The 24,013-nt window shown below is 38.8% G+C and overlaps 1 protein-coding gene across 2 annotated transcripts in view; it reads right to left on the reverse strand.

The window, feature by feature from the left end:
* Window positions 1–24,013, reverse strand: part of dcc (DCC netrin 1 receptor) — a 442,661-nt gene that overhangs the window by 37,542 nt on the left and 381,106 nt on the right. For both annotated transcript variants that reach the window (XM_022668821.2, XM_022668820.2), the window contains exons 22-25: window positions 23,530–23,595; window positions 8,090–8,252; window positions 3,342–3,565; window positions 1,828–1,944 (exon numbers count right to left, since the gene is read on the reverse strand). In XM_022668821.2, the coding sequence (XP_022524542.1) occupies window positions 1,828–1,944; window positions 3,342–3,565; window positions 8,090–8,252; window positions 23,530–23,595 (570 nt within the window). The remainder of the gene's footprint in view (window positions 1–1,827; window positions 1,945–3,341; window positions 3,566–8,089; window positions 8,253–23,529; window positions 23,596–24,013) is intronic.

The following is a 24,013-nucleotide window of genomic DNA, read 5'->3' on the forward strand; positions in this document are numbered from 1 at the left end:
AAAAGTAGTTAGGAGTATTTAAATCAATAAAATGATAAGGGTGCCCATACTTTTGCACCGGTCAAATTTTAGTTTAATGCATATTGCACATTTTCTGTTAGTACAATAAACCTCATTTCAATCCTGAAATATTACTGTGTTCATCAGTTATTAGATATATCAAACTGAAATGGCTGTTGTAAACACCCAAATATTTACAACTAAAAATGATTAAGATTAATAGGGGTGCCCAAACTTTTTCATATGACTGTATTAAGAGCTCAGTTTATTGTAGTTTTAATGAACAGTCGGATGCATCAGGCAGCTGTGTGATGTGATGTGTGGTGTTTTAAACCCCGGTCTTCAGAGTGTGCAGATTATAATAACTGAGTATCCTGGTGGACAGGGTGAGAGTGAAGCTCTTTGATGCTGGGTCTCTGAGTCTCAGGCCTGTTTCTCTGTGGTTCTCCGGCAGGCTGGCGCCGGTCCACACTGTCACAGAGCAGCCGGCCCTGCGGCCACAGATTCATTACCTCCTTATCACTCCTTATTTATCTCCTTCCCTCTCCCAGCCGCAGAGCCCAGAACAGCGGCCGCTGTGTTTAAACGCCCCGGCTGTTGGTTTATAGTGTGTCAGCGTGTGAATGTGTGTGTGTGTGTTTGTTTCCCTCAGTCGGACGCTGTGACTGATGAGTGTTTGGAGCAGACTGGACGACAGACTGAGTCTGCTCGAGTGCTATCAGACGTGTAATTGTCACTGGAGGAGCTTGAGCCAAAGAGAAGAGAGGCCAATTCCAGACTCAGAATCAGCAGAATCCAGGTATTAAACACTGTATTTACTGACCAGTGATGGGAATAACGGCGTTGAAATAAACGGGTTACTAATAAAGTGTTACTAACGCTGTTACTTTTTTCAGTAAGGAGTAATCTAACTAATTACTCTGACTGTAACTATAACGCTGTTACCATTTCCCACACCCCGTTATTGATTTTTCTTGATAATCACACCTCTAGGATACAAGTAGATACTAAAAACCTGACACTCAGAGCAGCCCACGCCTATATACAAAAATGTAAACTTTTTAGTGCAAAATAACTAAAATTTGCTCTCCGGATTCTACTAATGAGGTGTGGAGCTCATTTGAGCCTGGATTAAGGTGTAAAAAGCTATTTTTTGGGCTTTAAAGAGTTGTACAGAGTGCTGGGCAAAAATCACAAAAAGCACACATTTACTGTACCTCAGAAAGCTGCAGGAGAGAGCTTTCAATACTCTAAATATGCTTAATTTTATAATGCTTTTTTCCAATTTTGATTAATCCTAATTATCGTTTGAAATCCAAAAAAAAAATTCTTTCATACAGTACCAAAAAACACAAACGAATATATAACAATACAAAGATTGATGATTTAGTCAAACAAATATGTTACAAAAGAGCTGCAGTTAGATCGTAACTCCGGTGCACAAATGTAAGAAGCTCTAAACACGTCTGCTTATTGATTATGTTTAGAGCATAGTTTTTAGAGTATATTTTTTCAAGATTTTTTAAAGAAAAAACATATCTGCTTATATCTTCAGGATAAAAAAAAATGATTTTGCTTTTGCTATGCTATTATTATACTGTCTGTTTTGGCTTGTTATGTCTTTGTATTATTTTATCCATGTCTATGTAAAAAGCAAATATTAAATATTTTACAAATAAACCTGTCTTGTTTTGTCTTGTCTTGTTTTGCCTTGTCTAGCCTTGGTATGTAATGCAGAATACAGGGCACATATTTCAATTTACTACAGTAAAGACAGCTAAGCAGATGTCTTTACTAGTAGAACTTCCTGGTTGTTTGGTCACTCACGTGTATTGCTGGGCTGGGAGTCCATAGGAATCATCATTTTGGTGCGCGTGGCTCTCCGGGCAGCCAGGGAGCGCTCTAGTGTGGATATACTGCTGGAGGCTTCATCTGCATCACCACCTGCAGAACAGCATTCATGTTGTTGATTCATGCTCCCTTGCAATGGGGTTGGTAGGTGGTGGTAATGGCACAAAAGTTGGTTGCTAGGAAGTTGCTAGGTGGTGGGTATGGTAACCCAGGTGGCTGCTATGGTATGCCAGTGATATTGTAATAAGTGAGGGTTAAGGACTTTGCTTTAGGGCCCTATATATCGTCGCTGTCCAATGAAAAACAAGTATCTCCCAAAAAATGCAACTTTACAGGAGAGAGAAAAAACCTTCTAAACTTTCAATGGAAGTCAATGTAAAATTTGTTTATTTCAGGTCATTTTGAAGTGTTTCTATTGGTCCCTTTATCAATGCATTTTGACACAGTGTAAGGGACAATTAGTTCTGGTCACTTTTCTTACAATATATTGAGAGCTGACTTTTTTGTTTATATTTTTTCTGCTTTTTTTTTTAAATCTGTCTTGTCATAATTTTATTGTTTTCCTTTTTTTTCAGAGGCACACTGCTGCAGCTGCAGCTCAGCCAATCTTATTTAAAGCTCCTCTTTATGCTCCGCCCCTAAACCCATACATCACTCAGTGCCCCTTCCAAACTACTATCTATAGTGAACTGTAAGCTCTGGAAGACTAGGTGTAAAATGATAATCAAACAAATTCAGATACCCTCTCATATAGTTACTAAACAAATTAAAACACTGGACCAAAGGACCACAAAAAAAAACACCCCTGGACAATTTTAAAACTGTAGAATGAATTATTAATTATGTTTAAGTAAGAGTTGATTTGCATGTGATGAATATATTATTTTATATATGACGGTTTTAAATGTTGTTGAAATTAATGTATATGATGGAATTTTGTAATATGTATTAAACATTTTCAATAATTTTCTTTAAAAAAAAGCAAAAATCAGGGACTTAGAGCCCCTTTAAATGCACAGTAATAAACAATTTATGATGAATATAAAGAAAGTAAGTCTAATGCGAGATTTGGGCCCTTTAAACAAAGGCTGTGTGCATAAAAAAGACTACAAGAGCTCTAAAAGACAGGAGTAATGCATTAAAATAGGAAAGCGTAGTAAGAAAATGTTTAAACCCTGACTGCAGGCAATGCACTCAGGTTAATCTGAAGAAGAAAGAGCTGTCAGTGATTTTAATAACTACCTCGCAGCAGTAATAGAAAAGAAATAGCACATATGCTGCACTGCTTCAGCTGCTGGGTTAATTGGTTTGACATTAAATAACCCATTTCATTATATTTAACATAAATGATATGAGAAAAAAAAGCTCTGTTCTATAAATCTATACGAGCAGAGCCATCTGTTAGAACCACAGAACTGAAGAATAAATAAAGAAATAAAGATATAATGATGTAATGATGTAAAGAAGGCTCTCTGGAAGAGGACACTGACCCGAGTGGCTGCTCTTGCTGCCCATCTGACTCTCAGATTGGCTGTGGCTGACCGGGGCGATCTCCTGGCAGCTCTGGATTGGTGACTCTCGGCCTGAGGGGGCGGAGCTGGACGGTTTCTCGATGTTCTTCAGCTCCATCTCCTCGTGATGGATCCACAGGTCAGGAGGCCGGAGGTCTTTCTGACTTCCTTTCCTCTTGCCTGCACTGTGAGTGGCCCGCTTTCTACAAAGAGAGAGAGAGAAAGAGAGAGAAAGAGAGAGAGAGAATGTGAGAAAGCTTTATAAAGGCAGTTGGGCTTGAACAATGCATCAGTTAGACGATAAAAATGGCTAATATTACATATACAAATTTTCTGATGGTGTCAGTATCAGTCTAAATCCCACAGATAAAGCTTGTTTTCTGTGGCAAAAATGAAAAATGAGATTTTTGACAATTGCTGCTAGCGCTCCCTGTAAAAGTTCTGAAAATTTCTGCTATCGTTCACTTTGATTGGAATTTGTGACAATCGCTGATTTCATGCCCTGCACGATTTCCGACACTTTTGACAATCACAAACTTCCCACAACTGTTACTATCGCACACTGTCAGATTCTTACAATTGCTTGTATTGCGCCCTGTTAGATTTTCATAAATCACTGCAATTGCGCCTTCCAAAACTGAAAACACTCATTGCTATTATGTCTTGTGAAATTTTCCTTCTACCGCTCTCGGTGAGATTTCCAAAAATCACTGCAATTGCACCCTGTAAGATTTCTGACAAATGCTCCTATCACGGCCTGTGAGATTTCCAAAAATCTCTGCTATCGCGCCCAGTGAGATTTCTGACAAACACTGCCATTATTCCCTGTGAAATTTCACTGCTATCCCTATCTGTGAGACTTCCAAAAAATCTGCTATCACAGTGGCAAACACTGCTATCATGACCTGTTAGATTTTCAACAAACTTTGCTATCGTGCTTTGTGAGATTTCCAAAAATCGATGCTATCGCACCCTATAAAATTTCACTCCTATCACTGACTGTGAGATTTCCAAAAATCTATGCTATCGCACCCTGTGAAATTTCACTGCTATCACTCCCTGTGAGATTTCCAAAAATCTCTGCTATCGCGCCCTGTGAAATTTCACTGATATCCCTCCCTGTGAGATTTCCAAAAATCTCTGCTATCACACTCTGTCAGTTTGCCAGCAAACACTGCTATCATGACCTGTTAGATTTTCAACAAACTTTGCTATCGCGCTTTGTGAGATTTCCAAAAATCTATGCTTTCGCACCCTATAAAATATCACTGCTATCACTGACTGTGAGATTTCCAAAAATCTCTGCTATCGCACCCTGTGAAATTTCACTGATTTCACTCACTGTGAGATTTCCAAAAATCTCTGCTGTGACATTGACATTTCTGACAAACACTGCTATCACGCCCTGTGAAATTTCACTGCTATCGTGCCACAAGAGATTTCTGAAAATCTCTGCTCTTGCACCCTGTTACATTTCCAAAAAATCTCTGCTATCGCATCCCGTGGAACTTTCGACAAACACTGCTATCACACCCTGTGAAATGTTACTGCTATCACTCCCTGTGAAATTTCACTGCTATCACTCTTTGTGAGATTTCCAAAACCTCTGCAGTCACGCCCTGTGAAAGTTCCAACTAACACTGCTATTGCGCCATGTGAGAATTCCAACAATCGCTGCTATCGTCCACCTTACTTTCTGAAAAATAGGGTAGTCAAATTGCTAATTTGAGAACTCAGATTGTTATCAGTATTGTATACAACAAAATACAATTTCAGCTTTATAACCACTATTTTCACTCTTGGCTCAATGAAAACAGAACAATAAACAGCACAGATCCTCAGCCCACCCATGTATGAGTAAGTAGGCGCTAACTGTGTTAGCCTGCTCCAGTGGATTCTGCCGGGCCTCCGTAATTAAAGTAACATTGTGCCTTCACTGTCTCGACAAAAGGGCACTTTACCTCATTTAGGTGCTAGCACTTAGCATATCAACAGGACCCGGGTTCATCACTGAGGGCTACACTCGTTTAACAGCGCAGGTCCAGCGTGGCGGCGCTAACTCATCTCGTTAGCGCTGCAGCTCCAATAATGAGCCAGTCAAGTGGGTAGCCCACTCCTGTCAGCGGCCATCAGATCAGCCTGAGGCTAAGCTAATGCTCTGAGCTAATTGACCAAGAGGAAGCGGAAGGGAAAATTACAGTACATGAAGAGAAAGCTACTTGGGTGCTAACGCTGCTGTATAGGCTGATACATGGACGATAAGGACTATTTCATACACTATAGGGACAAAGGTATTGAGACATCTACTGTTTATGCTGCTTTTGGTGGAGTAACTGTCTCTACTGTCCAGGAAAGTCCTTCTACTACAGCATGGCTGTGAGGATTTGATTGCATTCAGCAAAAGAACATTATAGAGGTCAAGATGTGCGACAGGAACTAGTATAAGTGTCCCATGACTTTTGCCATATCCTATGGCATTTATCTGATGCTCTTATTCAAAGTGTCAACGTAGTGTTAGGAGTCTTGCCCAAGGACTCTTATTGGTGTAGCACAGCATTCAGTCACCCAGATCGGGAATTGAACCCCAGTCTCACACATAATGTGGTGGTGGTGGTGTTATCCACTGCGCCACACCAACCACATCATTTATAAGTAGTCCAGAGTCGCTTGCTGGTTCACACAGACAATTCAGGTCAATTTCCTCTGCTGAGAAGCACAGAAGTGCTGCATGGTTTCAATAGCAATTTGCCAAACTCAGAGAGCACCTGGCTCTTAAAGGGAATGACAATTGACACACTGATTGTTTTTTTTTTCACGTTACGCCCAAAATTAACCACACCCATGACTAATTAAGAGGATTAGTACAAAACTCGCATGTCTTTTGTGTGTTTTGAGTCGCGCAAGGAATACTTTTCCTGTCTTTATGATAGCACAGACGCACTAATAGTCAGATGTTTATTGCTATCTTGGCAATGCAGGTATGCTTAGTCTAGCCACGGATGTAAATGTAAGAGAATTAGTATGTCTTTTGCAAGTTTTGAGCCGACAAGTGACAAGTGACATGCTGATTGGTTTATTTCATTCATTAGTTTCTTTTTCTTATTTTAATTCATTTAAATTTATTTATTATTACTTTTATTTTTTATTTTAATGTTTTATGTTTTCATTCTTGGTATTAGTTCTATTATTCATTGTATCATTTCTTATCATTCATAACATTTTTCTTTACTTTTACTATTATCTTTTTACTTATTTTATATTTTATAATTTTGTTTACTTTTCATGTGTCAATTTGTTTTTTAAATTATATTTTAGAATTTTCTGTTTTACATATAGATTTTTATTTATATATATTAAATGTTGATTTAAAATGAGTAATTATTAAATTTTTTCTTATTATTTTTAAATATTTTATTCATTTTAAATTCGAATTTATTATTAAACGCTTTCAATCCCTTTGATGTTATAAAGGCTCGGCAACATTGTAAATGAGGGCCACCCTCAATGTTTTTTCCTGAGTGAAAATAAAGGTTGATTAATTGATTGATTTCACGTTACAGCCAAAACACAAGAATGATTAATTAAGAGGATTTGCACATGTCTTTTGCAAGTTTTGAGCCACGCAAGGAATACTTTTCCTGTCGTTACGATAGCAAAGACCTAAAACAGGGCCCTGTACATTATTAACCCTCCTATTATATTTGTATTATAAAAAATCCTTACAATCAGTGTGAATATTTCATTACTAACTCCATAATTATAATAATTATTATTCTATCAATATTTAGTGCACTGGTGTTCCTTTTCCTCTAACAGGCAATGGTTCAATTAAGACAATTCACTCGTTTTTCATTCAAAAATACATGTTCAAACTTTTTTAAAGTTTCATTACTTTATTACTTTTAATAGACCAACTTATAAAACAATAGTTTTACATAACATTTAAACATAACATTGCTATTTTGTGTTTGTTTTAGTTATTGCAGGGGGTGTTTGCAAATATGTGAGATGAACCATTTTCATATTATATGTTGATTACACTAATTATGGCAAGCAGAAGAAGTTTCATACTAAAAAAAATACTTTTAACTATTTTTCCTATTTTCCAACTTTAAAACGGTTCAAATTGACCTGTAACATAACATGAGGGTTAAGACCTGTGTAATCACTCGTGCCTTTTTTTAAGTTTTAAGCCACGCAAGGAATACTTTTCCTGTCGTTACGATAGCAGAGACGCACTGACACGCTGCCCTAAATCAATCTGCACGGTGCACGGGTTGACAGCTCGACCATAAATGCCTAAAATAGGTCCCTGTGCATTATTAAGACCTGTGTAATCACTCGTGAACTGGTGGATCAGCCGTCAGACTAATGCTCTCCACCTTAATGCAGAGAAACGGCGAGAAAACAGGAAAAACACTGATGTTTACAGGGAGCAACATCAAAGAGAATGCTGAAGAAGCACAGCAGATGTTGACAGCGTGTTCCTGAAAGCCTCAGAGCTGTGTTCTCCGGCACCTGAACACAAACACCAGCCGCACCATTGTACCGCAATGACTTACGCTGCTGCTGCTGTTCACACTGAGATCAACAAAGAAAGCCAACGTCATCAGCCCTTCTCCATCCTCTCTGTGCGTGCGCTTCTCCGTGAATGAAGGACAGAGGGAATCGTGGACAAGACAAGAGAGAAAATAAAGGGACAGACAGGAATAAACAGGCAGACTCACTTCCTCTGCTGGGCGGAGGTGCGCCGGGTGCAGATGAGCGCCACTATGACCACCACCACGATGGTGACGGCACCCACAGACACCACGATGATGACCAGCAGGTTGCTGTTCTTCTGAGGGGTCACGCTGCCGTGAGGAGGACGCATCTGACCAATGGGAGGCTCTGAAACAAGAGAGAAAAGAACAAGGATTACAGACATGAAGAGAAAATAGACTTTAAGAACAGGTTTTCACACCTGCAGTTTTGGTTTCTATGGTCCAGATCAGTTGATGAGTTTGTGTAGTTTTTTTCCCCCTCAGTTTGGTTTGTTTTCACACAGGCACAAACCTAATCGCACCAAAATGTGTAACATTTTATTTCAATTTTTTCTCCCCAATTTACACGGCCAATTACCCAACCCACTCATTAGAACTCCCCCTATCACTAGTGATGCCCCAACACACCAGGAGGGTGAAGACTAACACATGCCTCCTCCGATACATGTGAAGTCAGCCACCGCTTCTTTTCGAGCTGCTGCTGATGCAGCATTACTGAGCAACCAGTTGTTGCTTGTAGGAAAGCGCAGCTGCTCAGTTCTGATACATCAGCTCACAGACGCCCTGTGCTGCAGACATCACCCCAGGAGTGAGCAGGGCCAATTTTGCTCCCTCTGAGCGCCGGCAGCTTGATGGCAAAGCTGCATGAGTGGGGCTTCAAACCTACGACCTCCCGCTCATTGTGGCAGTGCTTAGACCGCTGAACCACTCGACGCCCAAAATGCGCACTAATAAACCACGTGAGCATGTTGTCTTCTCTGATTGGTCAGAGCTGTCTGGCACAGGAGCAAGATATAGTAAATATAGCGAGAAGATTCTGAAAACCTTTGGAATATACTCAAGAGGAAGATGGATGCAATCACGATCACAAGCAATAAAACCAAGCTGAAATGCTTGAATTTTTGCACTAGGGGTGTAAAGCATAAAGTTATCCAAAAGCAGTGTGTAAGACTGGTGAAGGAGAACATACCAAGATGCATGAAAACTGTGATTAAAAACCAGTGTTATTCCATCAAATATTGATTTCTGAAAACTTTATGAATATGAACTTGTTTTATTTGCATTATTTGAGGTCTGAAATTTCTAAATGACAATAATTATATTTGGAATTTGGGAGCAATGTTGTCTGTAGTTTATAAAATAAAACCACAATGTTGATTATAGTCATTGTACTCAAACATAAACATATAAATAATAAAATCTGAGAAACTGATTCAGAAACTGAAGTGGTCTCTTATTTTTTTCCAGAGCTGTATATTGTATACTATATCAAACAAAAAACAAGCGAAACGAAAATATTCCAAATGATTAACCACATTAACAAAATTAAAGCTTCTGATGAATTCAGATCAATCTCAATCATGAACAGAAACATTAACAGAACTTCCTAATCTCTACATTAATTCCAAATCATAATCACTTCACGAATACAGAGCTATTTAATTGCAGTGCCCAATTGTTCAGCGCTCCACCACATCGCTTTAAATGAGTCTGTATTCTGGCCTGCAAAAAAGTCAGAAAAGCTCTTGACAAATGAATAGGTTCGGCTCTTTTAAATTCCAGCGCCGCACAAGAGAGGCATAAATTGCTCTCCGCGATCAATTTCAGATCTGAGGCCGGAGATAAAAAGGCGCAGTTTGGAGGCCTTGGTCTCGAGCAGAATTGGTCCCCCAGCGAAGCACACGATCAATGAAATGCATAATAGGAGAAAAATGCTTTGCTCTTTGAGCCGGCGCTACAGCCGGCCACACCAAACACGGCTAACGACCTGTTGAGGTTCTCTTTTACTTAACGCTAATGCTGGTTAATAAAGCTTGATGAGAAGCTAGCATGAGTTAATGATGAGTTAACCCTGCTGCTACATGTGCCACATAATCGTGATAATTATATGACAGCGTATCAAAATAATATAACAGTAAAAACTGAAATTATGGGTCACACCTCATAATCAGTGTTTTCATCACTGTTGTCCCTTCACTACATTTCCCATAATCCACCAGTCAGTCCACAATCCACCATTTACAAACTCTTCTCTTGTTCCTCATCTCCTGAGTACTAACTCACATCACCTGTGAATCATTATAGCAATGCATCTCAAAAAATTACATCATTGAAAATTTTTAAAATGTGAAATTCATATATTATATAGACGTATTAAACACAGAGTGATCTATTTTAAGAATGTATTTCTTGTATTGTTTATTTTATGATTATGGCTTACAGACAATAAAAACTCCAAAGACCAATTGGTACTTTTGATACCAGTGTGGGCAGTGTCAGCACTTTATACTTGATATAACCCAGTGGATCGACACCAGCAGATGACATATCTCTCCAAACCATCACTGATTGGTGGAAACTTCACACTAGACCTCAAGCAGTTTGGACTGTGTGTCTCTCCAATCTTCCTCCAGACTCTGATCCCTTGATTTACAAATGAAATGTATAATGTACTGATGATCAGTGATGGTTTGGAGAGACATGTCATCTGCTGGTGTTGATCCACTGTGTTTTATTATCAAGTCTAAAGTCAGTGCAGTGCTGACAACTTTTATTAAGATGCAGATTTCATTTTCCAGCAGGACTTGGCACACTGCCCAGATTGCCAAAAGTACCAATTGTCCTTGTATAATATTCAAATTTTCTGAGACACTGATTTTTGGGTTGTCATTGGCTGTAAGCCATAACCATCAACACTAAAATAAATAAACACTTAAAATAGATCTCTCTGTGTTTAATACATCTATATAATATATGAGTTTCACATGTTTAACTGAATTACTGAAATAAAGGTCCTTTTCAATGATGTTCTAATTTTGGGAATTTGTTTTTACCGCAAAATCTTACAGCACTTCATGCGTCTCTCTGCTACTGACAACTTTTTATGAAGATGCGGATTTCATTTTCCAGCAGGACTTGGCATACTGGCCACACTGCCAAAAGTAACAATTGGTCTTATATAATTTTCAGATTTTCTGAGACACTTATGTTTAAATTTTCATTGGCTGTAAGCCATAATCATCAACAATAAATAAATAAACTCTTAAAATAGATCACTCTGGGTGTTTAATACATCTATATAATAATATATAATCTAGGAAAAATAATTACTTCACTAAAGTATAGATAACCAACAGTTCTACTTAATGTTAAATCTCTTTTCGTGGTAAACAGTGAAATACAGAGTATATCTTTATAATGCCAGAACACCAGTGTTTTTAAGCTGCATCTCTATTAACTGCATCTCTACCTTACACTGAATTACCACAGACAGGTACCTGGATATGTTTTTTTTTTTTTTTTCAAAACATAACAGGTATAACAGGTGTGATATAATCAGGGTATCACAGGTGTGAGTAGTGCTGGCTGGCATGTGCTCTCTCATAGCAGCACCTGTTTCTGCCCTGGAGAGTCTCAACTAATAAGCTCTCCCTCTCTCTCTTTCTCTCTTTCTCTCTCTCTCTCTCTCTATCCCTCGCTCGCCTCTCGTCTGGCTGATGACTATTGTTGGAGCGCAGCTGCGTTCGGCGCGGCCGTGCAAAATAGCCTAGAGGACAATAGCGTAGCGTCAGGCCAAATGGACGACCACTGGCATGACGGCTGAGCCCTACGGCACGAGGATGCTCTTTCTCTATCTTCTCTCTCTCTCTCTCTCTCTCTCTACACAGAGGATAAGTGTGTGGGATGGACACTCGCCCCTCCCTCGCTCTCTCTCTCCTCGTCTCCGCTCTCTCTCTTGCTTTGACGGAGAGCAGGCTGGGAGTAATGAACGACAGAGACAGAGGGAGAGATTCAGGCTGTCATACGCTCAACCTCACTAATACAGGGGATAAATGACAGATAGACTGCCACTCTACCCTCCCAGCTCTACCCATTACTAGGTGTGTGTGTGTGTGTGTGTGTGTGTGTCTCGCTAGCCTTTTTATGAGCCATGGAAGTCCTGACCCGGCTTTTCCAGTCTTGCAGGTTAAAGCTCCAGTAGCTATAAAGATACAGTTACATGTTGACATGTTACAGCTCAGCTACTAGAGAACATTGTAAGAATGTTTAGTAACATTTTCAAAAGGTTCCTTTAAAGTTAGTCTGTAATGTTACCAAAATATTTTTTCAGTAACGTTCTGAAAAACTGTAAAACAGTAATGGTTTGTGTCTCAATGTTATTAGAACATTTCTCACATGACTTACGTTTCTCACAATGCTACCAAAACGTTTAAAAATGTTAAATAGAAACATTCTAAGAATATTCAAAAACTTGTCAGATTCTAACAGTCTAGCAATGTTAACTATAACATTCAGAAAATGTTCTACTAACCAAAAATGTTTGGTTAGTGCTAATGGTTAAAGATTAACGACACATGTGACATTAAATTAAAACTTTCTAAGAAAATCTAGAAAACTTGACAGATCTAATGTTTCGAAAATGTGCGACATAATAATGGTTTGAGTCACAAAGTTATTAGAACGTTCAATTGTTAGCTGGGCTAGCAGCAGAATTCAAAGCCAGCAAGTGACATTACCAGAATGTTTACAATGTTAAACATTAAATTGAAACTCTAATGTTCTGAAAATGTGTGACATATTAATGGTTTGTGTCTTTATTCGAACATTTCTCACATAACCTTTCCAGCTAGAAAAGGACTAACATTATGGAAATGTTAAAAGTAACTGAGCTAAACCAAATCTGAATTAACCAAATTAAAACACTGACAAAAGCAATGTTAACAAAACGTTTAAAAACATTAAATAGAATTGTTCTAAAAACATTCCAACACTTGTCAGATTGAGCATTTTACCAACGTTAACTGGCACTTTCAGAAAACGTTCTACTTACAAAAATTGTTAGCTGGGCTAGCAGCAGAATTTAAAGCCAGCAAACAGTTAGTGCTAATGGTTCAAAAGTAACTTTCCCAGAAACAGAAATGAAAACACTGACACAAGTGACGTTGCAGCAACATTACCAGAATGTTACAAACGTTAAACTGAAACATTCTAAGAAAATCCATAAAACGCTTCAGATCTAAGAACGTTCTACCCTCCCAGCTCTACCCATTACTAGGTGTGTGTGTGTGTGTGCGTGCGTCGCCAGTCTCTTCATGGAAGCCCTGACCCGGCTTTTCCAGTCTTGCAGGTTAAAGCTCTGCAGCTATAAAGATATAGTTACGCTTCAAAAACCACCACCTACCGCAGCAAAAATAAGAAACTGCTGGGTGTTTACTCTACAGCCCAGCTAACGGAGAACATTGTAAAAATGTTTAGCAACGTTTTGAAAAGGATCCAGGAAGGTTAGCCAGTAACGTTACAGAAATAACGTTCCAGGAACATTCTGAAAACATGTGACGCTATATTGGCTTGCATCACAACATTAGTAGAATGTTTTTTTTTCACAGAAAATTCCAACCTAGACAAATACTAACATTTTGTAAATGTTAAAAGTAACATTTCCAGATATAAAAATTAACAAAGACTTTTAACCAGACATTGATTAAAGACAACTGAGCTACTTCTAACCCACTTACAAAACCATCAAGCGAATATACTGTACACTATATGGTCACCTGGCCTTTCAGTGTTTCTTCCAAAATCAAGGCTATTTAAAAAATTCAGCTCAATAATTGGGCGGGACTAAATACTGTATCAATACATGGCATCAAATATTGTTTTTTTTTTTTTACATCTTTATCCCACTTTTATCCTCAATTAAGCTATGCTGATAATCCCACCCGCTCAGCTGTACTCCCCCTATCACTAGCGATGCCCCATCACCAGAAGGGTGAAGACCACCAGCACATGCCTCCTTCTCTTTTTGAGCTGCTGTTGATGTAGCATTGCCGAGTAGCATCCCAGCACATTTGGAGAAAAATGCAGCAGCTCAGTTCAGATACATTGCACACTATCTACCTACCCGGAGAGAGCAAGCTGCATGACCGGGATTCAAACCAGCAATCTCCAGATCATAGTGGCATCGGCTCCCTAAGACCCAATATTGGTTGTCAAATTCCTGGTATTTGCTTATTTAGAAGTATTTTAGGTTGCACTTTACTTGGATGGTCCATTACTGATGCCCTGTAGATGCTCAACTAACATTCACCTAGATGTCCATTGAGTGTAACTCAGTACCTTACAGTACCTTAAATTAACTTTCCTGAGTTATGTTTAGATTTAAGTTTTAAGTAAATTTTAGGGTTAGGATTTAGATTCCATAGAGAATTATTTACGTTCAACTAAGAGTTCAGTTGCATTTAGTAGAGATTCACTTTAATATAGAAGTAAGCATCTATGAGGTATCTATAATGGACCATCCAAGTAAAGATATCACCGTTACCATGGGCAACATGATGTGATACTGTATCTTAAGATGCCCTGTGATTCCCATCCATTTTCAAGACTAGAGCAACATTATTCCTGAAAATCACACATTGCTCCACAGCTCAATGCCTGGCATATGGTTTGATTCCAGCAGGTTCATATTTTTCAGCTCCAGAAAGTCTTTAGTATTCGTGTGCATTTGCACCTCTGTGTCAGCAATTGGTGCAAGTTAAAGTAGCTTGGTGCATGCATTAGAATTCATCAGATCTGTCCACAAGCATTCAGACATATAGTGAATTCTGCAGCATTAGAAATGTTGATCAGTCTGGCAACACAAGCTCTGGCAAATGTCAGTTTTAATGAAGCTGGGGTATTGAATGGGAGCCATGGTGGCAGCCTGCTGGAACCTCTGGGAATGGAAAGGTTGCAGTGTGGAAGAATTAGTGATGAGGTTTCGGGCTTATAGACAGGTTTCTAGAAGTTCTACTAAAATAATAAAAACCGGAGAAGATGCTACACATACAGGGTATGAGTATAATTGGACTCATCTTCTCTGATTGGATGAGCTGGCCCTCCCTCTCCCCCATCAGTAATGTGAGATGCTAGATAGAACTGTATAGAAAAATGTATATCATTGAAAAGTTACTTTATTTCAGTAATTCAGTTCAACATGTAAAACTCATCTATATATTATATAGATGTATTAAACACAGAGTGATCTATTTTAAGCGTTTATTTCTTTTATTGTTGATGATTATGGCTTACAGCCAATGAAAACCCCCAAAAAAACAGTATCTCAAAATATTAGAATATTATATAAGACCAACTGGTACTTTTCCAGTCCTGCTGGAAAATGAAATCCGCATCTCCATAAAAGTTGACAGCAGACGGAGGCATGGAAATCAAGGGACCAGAGACACACAGTCCAAGCTGCTTGAGGTCTAGTGTGAAGTTTCCACAATCAGTGATGGTTTGGAGAGAAATGTCTGTCATCTGCTGGTGTTGATCCACTGTGTTTTATTATCAAGTCTAAAGTCAGTGCAGTTTTGTTTTCCCACAAAATCTTACAGCACTTCATGCTTCCCTCTGCTGACAACTTTTATGGAGATGCAGATTTCATTTTCCAGCAGGACTTGGCACACTGCCCACACTGTTAAAAGTACCAATTGATTTTATATAATATTCTTATTTTTCTAAAATACTGACTTTTGGGTTTTTATTGGATGTAAGCCATAAACATCCAATACGCACAATTACACCCACTTATCACAATTGTCTGAAATAGCATACCATAGCAACCACGCACAAACTACTTACTGTCCAACACCACAGCAACCACTTGTATCCAAGTAATGGTCAAGCCATACTAAGCACTTAGCAACACCATATTAACACATAGCAACACCATAGCAACTGCTAACCAACCACATTTTTTTTCTAACACTGTGGCAACCACCAAGCAACCACTTATCATCCATCCCCTAGCAACACCACAGCAACACCTAGGAGACATTAAGCAACATCTTGGTTTATTGACAACATCCTTTAACTTGATAAAGAGAATTTACACCAAGAGAAGTGCATTTTAAATAAAGGTGCTGTATATGATTCTGGAGAATGAATTTCCACATTGTGTCTATTCTATTCTATTCTATTCTATTCTATTCTATTCTATTCTATTCTATTCTATTCTATTCTATTCTAAATATTAGGGGTAAGACGAGATCTCGTGGCACGAGATCTCGCGAGATTCTATTTGATTATATTAGATTATATTCATGATGATATTTCTCGTCAAGCTTTAACCTGTCCCGTGCTCCGCAAAACCAGCAAGCTGATTGGCTGTTTCTCCTGAGAGAAAATTTATTTGGGGCTTTCATTTGGCGCCCCCTGTAGTGCAGCGCCCCTATGCGTCGCATAGGCTGCATACCCACTTTTTAAGTTGTATGTCTGGCTGCATTTTGGCTCCAGTGGAAACAATAAACGGTAACAGAGTGACCAACAAGACACAAACCATATATAAATACTGTAAGTAAATCCTACACGTGACTGTTTCATACGCAGTTGTACTAATCCCTTAGCTCTGTACTGTATTTAAAAACATGTTCTGTCTCTGTTTGCACTTCAAGCAAAGGTTTAATATGACTGGTTATGGTTCTGCATAGTTAAATTACAAGAGATTTAGGAGAAAAAAACACAAACCATGTCAAGTCTTAATATGACTGGTTGTGGTTTGTACTTATTGTTTGCACTATATAAGATCTAGAAAAGTTTTAGTTTTATTTATTTATTTCTTATAGAATCAATGTGTGAAAGAAATCTGTTAAGTTTGCGTTATATGATTTTGTCAAATAAAACTCTTTTTAATTTTTGAAGTTTTCTTTAAAATTATATTTTTAAATCTCGTCTCGTCTCGTTCTCGTGAACCCAGTATCGTGTCTCGTCTCGTCTCGTGATATTAGTGTCTTGTCACACCCCTACTATATATACTATGATAACAATGAATCTATTCCTTCATGGAACTAAAACGGGTTCTATTATGGTATTGCTCATAGAACCGTTTTGTAGCATCTTTATCTTTAGATATGCACAGGGCCAATATTCCTTTCTTGTACGTTCTATTCAGTGGCTTTCAGCCAAACGCTTCAGTTCACCATGCTGATCTTTAAAGCTACACCCTGTGCTGTCGTTTACAATACCCTCCCTCCGAACAGTCTGCAGCCCCATGCTTTGTCTTTCTTCTTTGTCTTCTGCAGACATGCGAACCCACAACATGCGTCAGGAGACCGGCAGCCACAACCGGAACGCATTAGCAAATATTCAAATGTGTTCATGTCGACTCTGCGGGAAATGAAAGGCGGCGCGAGGCGGCTGGAGTGGCAGCCCCTCTGTCGTACACATGAACACGCCTGAAAAAAAAAGAAAAGCCAGGCTTTAACTCACACTCCCCGCACTGTTGTGCACTGTTGGATCCCGCAGATAAATGCTCCATGCGTGTTTTAGCTTAAGAGCTGAGACTTGAATAGGGTTCCTGATGAGTGACAGGAGGGGGGGCGGGATCTCTCGCTTATTTCTTATCGTGTTTTCAGGTTTTAGTTCAGAGGCTTCGTGCTGCTGTATTCAGCATCACTGCAGGCTCATGTGTGTTGGTTGTGAAGCTCTAGAGTTGGTTTTAGTGATTAATTTTAGTGGCATTAATGTGCTGTATACAATTTTAATCCAAAGCTTTTAAATATACTTTTTAAAATTATCAACAGAATCATATACAGCACCTTTAAAAAAAATATATATCATGATACCAATGACTCTAGTCTAAGAGATTAGATATTTCCCATATTTATTAGATTTTTAAAAATTATTTTATGCTGTCATAATTTCATTCTTATTAACTTATTTCTACTGTATATTTTGCACTATAAGGTGAAAAAATCATCAGTGCACCTTATATAATCCAGTACACCATATGTATGAATTCTACCAGTCAGGTATTAAGGATCAGTAAAGCCACTCCACTGAAGTACAGCAATATAAGGGTGAGTTTTCAGTGAAGTTTCTCCAGCACTAAGGCTGGGTGCAGCAGCATTAGCTATAGCCGCTAACCGCGAGTATATTGGACTGTAGTTTGTGTGATTACCGTTTTAAAACAAGCTCTGATAAATCATCCGCTAGCAGATAGCTCCCTGGGTTTTCGGAACAATTAGGGTTCCTCAGTCGGTTAGCGGCTAATGCTAATGCTGCTGCACCCAGCCTTAGTGCTGGAGAAACTTCCCTGTAAACTCACCCATAGACAAAATATTGGAAATCTAAGCTTACTGTAAATAAACGGAAGTGCTTTTCTCACCCAATCTGTGTAGATTAACATCCAGCACTTGTTTGAATATTTTTTTAAAAGAATTAGAGTTTTGTTTACATTTGAAGGCAAACATGGCGACACCCTTGTTCCTTACTAGTGTCGCTCAATGTGCCCTATAATCTGGTGCGCCTTATGTATGAAAATAGACCAGAAAATAGACGTTTATTTATAATCTGAAAAATACACATTTTTTTTTAATAATTTTATTTGCATAAAGTTTGCTATTCCAGGGGAAGATCATTTTGCTAGTTTCAAGTAGCATTTCTCAACAGTATTCTAAATATCTATTTTGTCTTAAATAAAGTTAAATGATCTTGTGACGCCAGTTAGAGAGGAGTGACGCGAGCCGAGTTAAAAGTACAAACAGGTTTATTAGCAGGCAAGCTAACAGATACTGCTAACAGGAAAGCCAGGCAAACAGCGGTCTCACCGATACCAGAAGACGTAGTCAAAAATACAGTCCGAGTTCAAAACCGAGAAACAGTCCAACCGTACAACAAATCCAATAAGGGCAAAACAAAAGACATAAACCGATAATCCGAAAACAGGGTCGTAACGAGAAAGCAAAAACAGAACACAGGAAAACACTTAGTATGCAACATGAGTCGGCAATACCTCGCAGTGTTTGTTTACAAACGGATGCCTTAAATACAGGAGCTAGACAAGAATGAACCGGAAGTAATTCAGAATACAGGTGAATCAGAGCGTCGGAGCGTAACGCGATTGGGTGAAGGTGAAAGGTTATTATTGATGTCATAACCAGGGGAATTCTGAGAAATGGAGTCCGGTAGTGTGGAAGGAGAACAAGGCTGCGTGACAGATCTGCCAATGTATTTCCTACACATGTAGTTGATAAAATAATTTAAAACTAAATTAAAAAGATAGAAACACATTAATTAACCTTAATATTTCTGTAATAATCTCAAAATAAAAAAAGTAATAACAGAAATACTAAAGTGGTATATAGTGACAAAAGCTAATCTAGTATTTTTTTAAGTTAAGTAATGAAGTAAGTTAATTTGTCTTTAAATAGTTTTTTAAATAAAAATATTCTAGTATTTTTTTACAATAATTTAAAAATGAAAACTTACTACACATTTGCTCCAAATTTATGAGGATTTCTCTTTCCAGAATTTCTATTTTTTTTTGCAGTGTGCTGTATCAGTTGGTTGTAAACACTTGCAGCACTATATTACATTCTGCTCCCACCCAGAGGGACAACCGAGCTGAATGAAATCTTCTCTTCCACAACAGTTTATTGCTGTATCTATCACAGACACGTAGTGATAATCTTTAAATTGATATAAAACGATGTCTGTGTGTGTGTGTGTGTGTGTGTGTGTCTGTTTCTCTTTTTTTTTCAGCCTATAATAATCAGCCTCCCACTCTACTGCCGAGCCCTTCAGCTAAACGAGACATTTCAATAAAAATCAGCTTCGCTTAACTTCAATCATGTTCAATCATCTGAGAACCAGACTCTATGAATTCTAATGCGGCGTAATGTAAACGCGCCTCCACGCCGCCGTCGGAATTGATTGGACTTAGAATGTGCTTAATGTTTCAGCATATTTCTCAATCTTTTGTGGTGGGAATGTGGCGTGGAGATGAATGAGATTGTTGAGGGGAGGCGGGGTGCAGTCAGAGTGAGAGTGAGAGGGGGTATAGTGTGACCGGGAGTGAAGCACTGTGGGAATTGGGTATATTTTACTAGAGGTTTGGTGGTTTTAAGATTGCATCAGTATCGTAAAAAACATTTAGTTTAGATCTGTATTTGATTATATGTTTGATTATATGATTTTATTAATTATTATTTTTTTTTAATACTATTCTCTTTTAACAACTGTATCACATGCCCCAAAGAATCACTAGAGAGCTGGAGGAGCGTGACACTAAAATCGCACAGCTTAATAACCCTGCCTCAACACATCAGCATAAAGCTAATATTTAATAAAAAATCTGTTTGGTTATAAAAACTCTGCTCTGTTTGGTTTGTAAGCGCTGCATCGCGCATTGTTGCTAGGTTACCTGTATGTGGCGGAGTATTACATAAAGAGCTTCAGTTACAGTGCATTACCGGCTGATAATGGCACTCACAGAATGCCTCTCAGCCAATCACATTGCAGGGTTGGAACTAACTGTGGTATAATTGGAAAGAAATAAATCTTTCCATTTAAAAAAACTGCAGCTACATCGCTCTTCGGTAAGGATCTGTGATGAATTAAATCCGTTAAACGCTCAATAATAAACACTCCTTTCGCAGTAACTTTCTGTGACTCGTTTACTCCTTACGCTTTATTTCTCAGATTTCAGCACAAACTCACGGTCTGAGGTATAACCCAGTGTCTGTTGCCTCTGAGCTTCTCTGATGGTTGATGGCAGCTTAATTCTCTAAGAATATATGTGTGTGGGTATTGATGATTTATTTTTGCTGACTCCACCCAAATTTAAAAAAGGCTTAAAAAAATGGAAGGGGTAGTGTGGGAGGGCCACTGGGTGATGTATGGGTTTAGAGGCGGGACAGGAGGGAGCTGCAGCAGCAGTGTGTCTCTGATAGAAGCGAGACACAGATGGTTGGATGTCAGCATGGGGGCGGTATTATTATTATGAGAATCTGAGAAGGCAGTTTTTACCACAGTAAAAGTGTTTTTTTAAAGGTAAGGAAATATATATAAAAAAACTGAAGCAGGACTGATATGTTTCATTACTTGGAACACATTTTAACTATTTGTGGAAAAAAAATTGGTTTAGGGTTTAGTGGCTCTTTAAGAAATATATAATTAAATAAACAAACAAATAAATTATAATAGTAATAATAAAAAAAATAAAGCCTGGACCACCCAGCTACACACACACACACACTAAGGCTCTAATTCATTGATACACTTTTCATATGCTTTAGGCAACATAAAAACACACACACACACACACACACACCCGCAGCTGAAAACAAGTGCACAGAAGAGCGAACACACACACACACACATACACACACACTCCAAAACACACGCCTCCCCAGTGTGCGCCTGCTGCAGCCTGTGATTATCCTGCTCAGTCTTAATTAAGAGATTTCCCTTCAGAGCGGCCAAAACCACACACACACACACACACACACACACACACACCCAAGCAACAACGCACATATGTATGTGTGGATATGGCGGCGCGTTTGGAGGGCAGCGGACCCCCGCAGTGAAGCCCCTCTCAGCTTCTTCTTTAAAGTGATGAGAGTGTATAGCTGTCTCAGGAGCTGATAATTGGGAGGGAAGCTGCTGATTAACTGGGCTGCACTGCTTCATCTCCACTTCCTGATTCTGTCTTTCATCTCCTTCTAAAATATATACACTATATCACAAAAAGCATTCACTCGCCTGCTTTCGCACGCATTTAAAATTGAGTGACATCCCATTCTTAATCCATAAGGTTTAATATGAATATGATGCTGGCTAACCCTTTAATGCTATAACAACTTTAGCGTTTTTGGGAAGGCTTTCCACAAGGTTTAGGAGTGTGTTTATGGGAGTTTTTGTGTTTTTGTTCACAGAATGTCATTGAACTGTTCCCACAAAGTCGGAAGAGTGAACAATTGTGCTCTTTCAGGGCTCCAGCAGCTGATGGCAAGGTGATCATCATTCTACATCCTGACCTCACTATCTTGTCTCTTGTAGCTAAATGCAATGTTATCCACACTGCAATGCTCCAAAAACCAAAAACATCTAGCAGAAATCCTTCCCTGGACAGTAGAAACAGTTACCCCAACAAAAGCAGGATACACTATTTTAATAAACAGGTATTCCAATACTTATATAGTCTGTTTGGTTAGAAGCAAATGCACTATAAATGCAACGAGCAAATCAGAGACCGCGTCTCAATACGCAAAAAAATAACTAAATAAACAAAAAACAATCCAGGAATCGGGGCAACCCGTGTCATATGAATATTAATGAGAGCGTTGGCGCCCTTCTCCCACAGGCTTGGCATAAACTCATCAGAGGTTATCAGCCCCACTACAGAGAAATCCTGCTCCAAAACATCGCTATTCCAGAGCTTTTCCCAACAAAACCCCAAAACAAGTCATTAGTTATTATGTATTTTTGGGAAACATACAGGTTAGAAAAACTGAGCATCACATTAGAGCAGTCAGGAAGTCTGTACACATTTTTAACTATAGTAAATCCATGAACAATTAAATAATAAAAAGGGCTTTAATATATTGCCTTTATATTGTGAGACAATACAGGGGCTTTATTAGCTCTAATATATATGACTATATTTGATGATTTCTAGCCAAAAAAAAAACAAAAACAAACAAAACTCATATCCAGTCAACTACATGTGGTACCATAGCAACCGCTTGGCAACACCTGAGCAACCACCTGCCTTACCAATAACCCAGCAATACATGTACGGTAGCAATAGCTTATTCATCACTAAGCAACACTCATGGCAAACATTTGGAACTGCCCTAGCAACCATTGTTTAAGACCATAGCAACCACCCTGCAAACACTTTGCAACACCACAAAAAAAATGATCAGGGGCCACATAGAAACACCGTAGCAGCCACCTATCACGTAAACAAAGACATATGCAACCATGCTTAACATTTGTGTTGGACACAGATGGAATCCAACTGCGTGAACACCAGTGAGCACACCCAACATCATAGCAACCACCATACAACACCAAACTAACCTAATTGATCATTTGGCAACACTACATCAAGATAGCAATACCACAAATACTACCTGGAATACCACAGCAAGACCACAAAAATACCACTTGCAATACCACAGCAACACCACAACTACCACCTGGAATACCACAGCAACCACAAAAATACCACCTGGAATACCACAGCTCCAACACAAATACCACCTGGAATACAATAGCAACAACACAAATACAACCTGGAATACCACAGCAACAACACAAATACAACCTGGAAAACCACGGAAAAACCACAAATACTACCTGGAATACCACAGCAACAACACAAATACAACCTGGAAAACCACAGCAACACCACAAATACCACCTAGAATACCACAGCAACCATATAGCACCTTCCTGCTAGCAGCACCCACCCCAATCAGAAGCCTGGCAGAGAGCCAGCACATCAAAAGAACGGCGTGCCTCCGTTTTGTTACGTTTTTCACTCCAGAGCAGTGTGGAATGTGTGGAGTGCTCTCAGGTAAAAAACTCTCCCAGTGCATTGTGGGAAACGATGAGCGTATTCCTGTGCTTACCGTTCAGACTGCTCCTGTCAATCAGATTGTTGTCAGAGGGCCAGTAGCCGCTGTCTCCATGACGACCTGCAGGCACAAAGAGCAGGAGTGAGTATGAGGATCAAAGAGGGCAAATAGAGATGATACGCACAGTTCCTCAGAAACTTCAGTTTCTGTATCAGTTTCTCTGATTTTGCTATTTATAGGTTTATGTTTGAGTAAAATGAACATTGTTGTTTTATTTTATAAACTACAGACAACATTTCTTCCAAATTCCAAATAAAAATATTTAAGTCATTTAGAGCATTTATTTGCAGAAAATGAGAAATGGCTGAAATAACAAAAAAGATGTAGAGCTTTCAGACCTCAAATAATGTAAAGAAAACAAGTTCATATTCATAAAGTTTTAAGAGTTCAGAAATCAATATTTGGTGGAATAACTCTGGTTTTTAATCACAGTTTTCATGCATCTTGGCATCATGTTCTCCTCCACCAGTCTTACACA

The sequence above is a fragment of the Astyanax mexicanus genome, chromosome 1, assembly GCF_023375975.1.
Source record: "Astyanax mexicanus isolate ESR-SI-001 chromosome 1, AstMex3_surface, whole genome shotgun sequence".
Taxonomy (NCBI): Eukaryota; Metazoa; Chordata; class Actinopteri; order Characiformes; family Acestrorhamphidae; genus Astyanax; species Astyanax mexicanus.